The sequence below is a fragment of the Triticum dicoccoides genome, chromosome 6B, assembly GCF_002162155.2.
Source record: "Triticum dicoccoides isolate Atlit2015 ecotype Zavitan chromosome 6B, WEW_v2.0, whole genome shotgun sequence".
Lineage (NCBI taxonomy): Eukaryota > Viridiplantae > Streptophyta > Magnoliopsida > Poales > Poaceae > Triticum > Triticum dicoccoides.
Window position 1 is genome coordinate 174,505,569 of NC_041391.1, and position 2,093 is coordinate 174,507,661.

Here is a 2,093-nt window from a genome sequence, read left to right on the forward strand (position 1 = left end):
AATAAAGGAGAAGGGTTTTGTCAACAAAAAAAAAAGCTACAACGCATCCTCATGCGAGCCTTGGGAAAGTGCTTCACATATTACTGCGGTGAGAATGCCAGATCGACCTAAGTCATGCATCACCATGGATGATAGTTATTACCTTGTTTTGATTGGTTGTTACTATGTGGAGACAGTGCCGTTCATGCGTGTTTGCCCAGTTCGGGCGTAACACTATAACAAGTGCAGCAGCTCACTGACCTAGCTAGGAAACTCCAGAGTGTCCAACCTCCCCCGCATAGCGCCAGCTCCATCGCTTGCGCGCACAAGCAAAGGACCCGACTCCTCCCTCCGTGTATATAAGCATCGGCATGGGTACACCCTTCTTCCCAGAACCACAGCGAGCCAAGAAGTTTGCAGTGCGTGAGGGAGTGAGAGAATGGCGGGTGGCAAAGCCGCTCTCCTGGTGGCCCTGCTGTTCCTGAGCCTGGCCTTGGAGACCCAGCAGGCGGACAGCGGCGGGTACGACCCCGCCCCGACGCCGCTCACCACGTCCCACAGGAACAGGAAGCCTCCCAGGCCGCGTCCGCATCCGCCGCGCCCTCGCCCTCGCCCTCGCCCCCGCCCACCTACACCTCCCACGCCAATGCCGCCCCCGTACACTCCGTCCCCTCCTGAGCCTGAACCCACGCCGCCACCGTCCCCTCCTGAGCCTGAGCCCACGCCAACGCCGCCGCCGTACACTCCGTCCCCTCCGTCCCCTCCTGAGCCCACGCCACCCCCATACGCCCCTGTCCCGATGCCATCTCCCTTCCTCGACCACGGCGCGGAAGCCGACTCCGCTGGCGTACAGGCCGCCGCCGACGCCGCCGACTACGAGGAGCCGCCATCGACGCCGGCCTACAAGCCCAATGTCTAGGGCTGTGACTGTGGGTCCCTGCCAACGCATGCAGGGCCATTCTCTCGGAGATTAAATAATATCAATATGTAGTCTGAATAATAATGCAGATTGCTTGGTTACCCGCTGCTGATTTGTGTTCGTCCAGAGTTAGCGTGCTATTATGTGGATGTGGGTATTGCTACTGTTGTGGTCTTACTGTAAAACCATTGTCTACTGAATCTATCGTGTGTCCTCCGCTGTTCAACTTCAACACGAGCATGAGTTCTTTCGCTGATGAGATGTGATATGTTTTTGCATGTGGGACAGTAAATACTATGGCAACCAAAGTAGTCCTGCAGAATGCTCATGCCACTTCTCTCAAAAAGAAAAAGAATGCTCATGCCACGCTTGAACAAATACTTACGATCATTCCATCAAGCTCTTTAACTGCGTGCATAAGCCAGACCGTGCCGCATGCTAACCGTCTGATGAACGATTATCCTTTTTTTTAATCTCACCCGGATGAACGTTTTTGATTTTACATGAATTGTCCAAGGGTAATTAAACTGTTCCCTGTGAATTAACTAATAATGTTTGCATGGGAGCTAGCGTACGTGAAGCATGTTTCACTGCGCCGGTTTCATTTCAAAATGAATGTTTGTTTTTTCACAAGCCAGCGACCTAAATCATGCCCAGTTCGAGCAGCAAAATGAGAGACACTCGACAGAAAGAGAGTAGAGAAACCCACCTTTGTCTAGCAGGGTGTTTATATTACTGTGTATAAACGTTCCATTACGTGCACGATCAACTTCAAAAAGTCATTCAGTCTTATGAAAAACGGCTGACGATAAGGTTAATGGATTGGAGGAGAGAGCCAAGTGAAGGAAGATAAGGTTGTCAGTCAGTTGAACAACCTCTCCTTTCGGCTGGACATGGTAATGTGTGTCACCTCATTTGTAGGACTACTCGATGTTACTCATTTTGTTCAGAGGTCACCTAAACCTTGATCGCTTTGGTATGCAAGAAACCAAACGGGTATGGAGCACTGAAACAGATTGTGCTTTTTTGTAAACGGTTGAAGTCCTCATTGCGTAAGTGAGAATAATGGAATCAATCTCCCATAGGAAATAAGCACTGAAACAGATTGTACCTTTTTGTAAACGGTTGAAGTCCTTGCGTAAGTGAGAATAATGGAATCAATCTCCCATAGGAAATATTTCAGTGCTTTTAAGTA

The 2,093-nt window shown here is 50.2% G+C and overlaps 1 protein-coding gene across 1 annotated transcript; it reads left to right on the forward strand.

Annotated features, from left to right (window-relative positions):
* Positions 1 to 384: 384 nt before the first annotated feature.
* Positions 385 to 1,152, forward strand: LOC119325649 (extensin-like). Its single transcript, XM_037599372.1, has one exon. It carries the CDS (start codon positions 419 to 421, stop codon positions 896 to 898), a length of 480 nt encoding a protein of 159 aa, XP_037455269.1. The 5' UTR covers positions 385 to 418; the 3' UTR covers positions 899 to 1,152.
* The last annotated feature ends 941 nt before the right edge of the window (positions 1,153 to 2,093 follow it).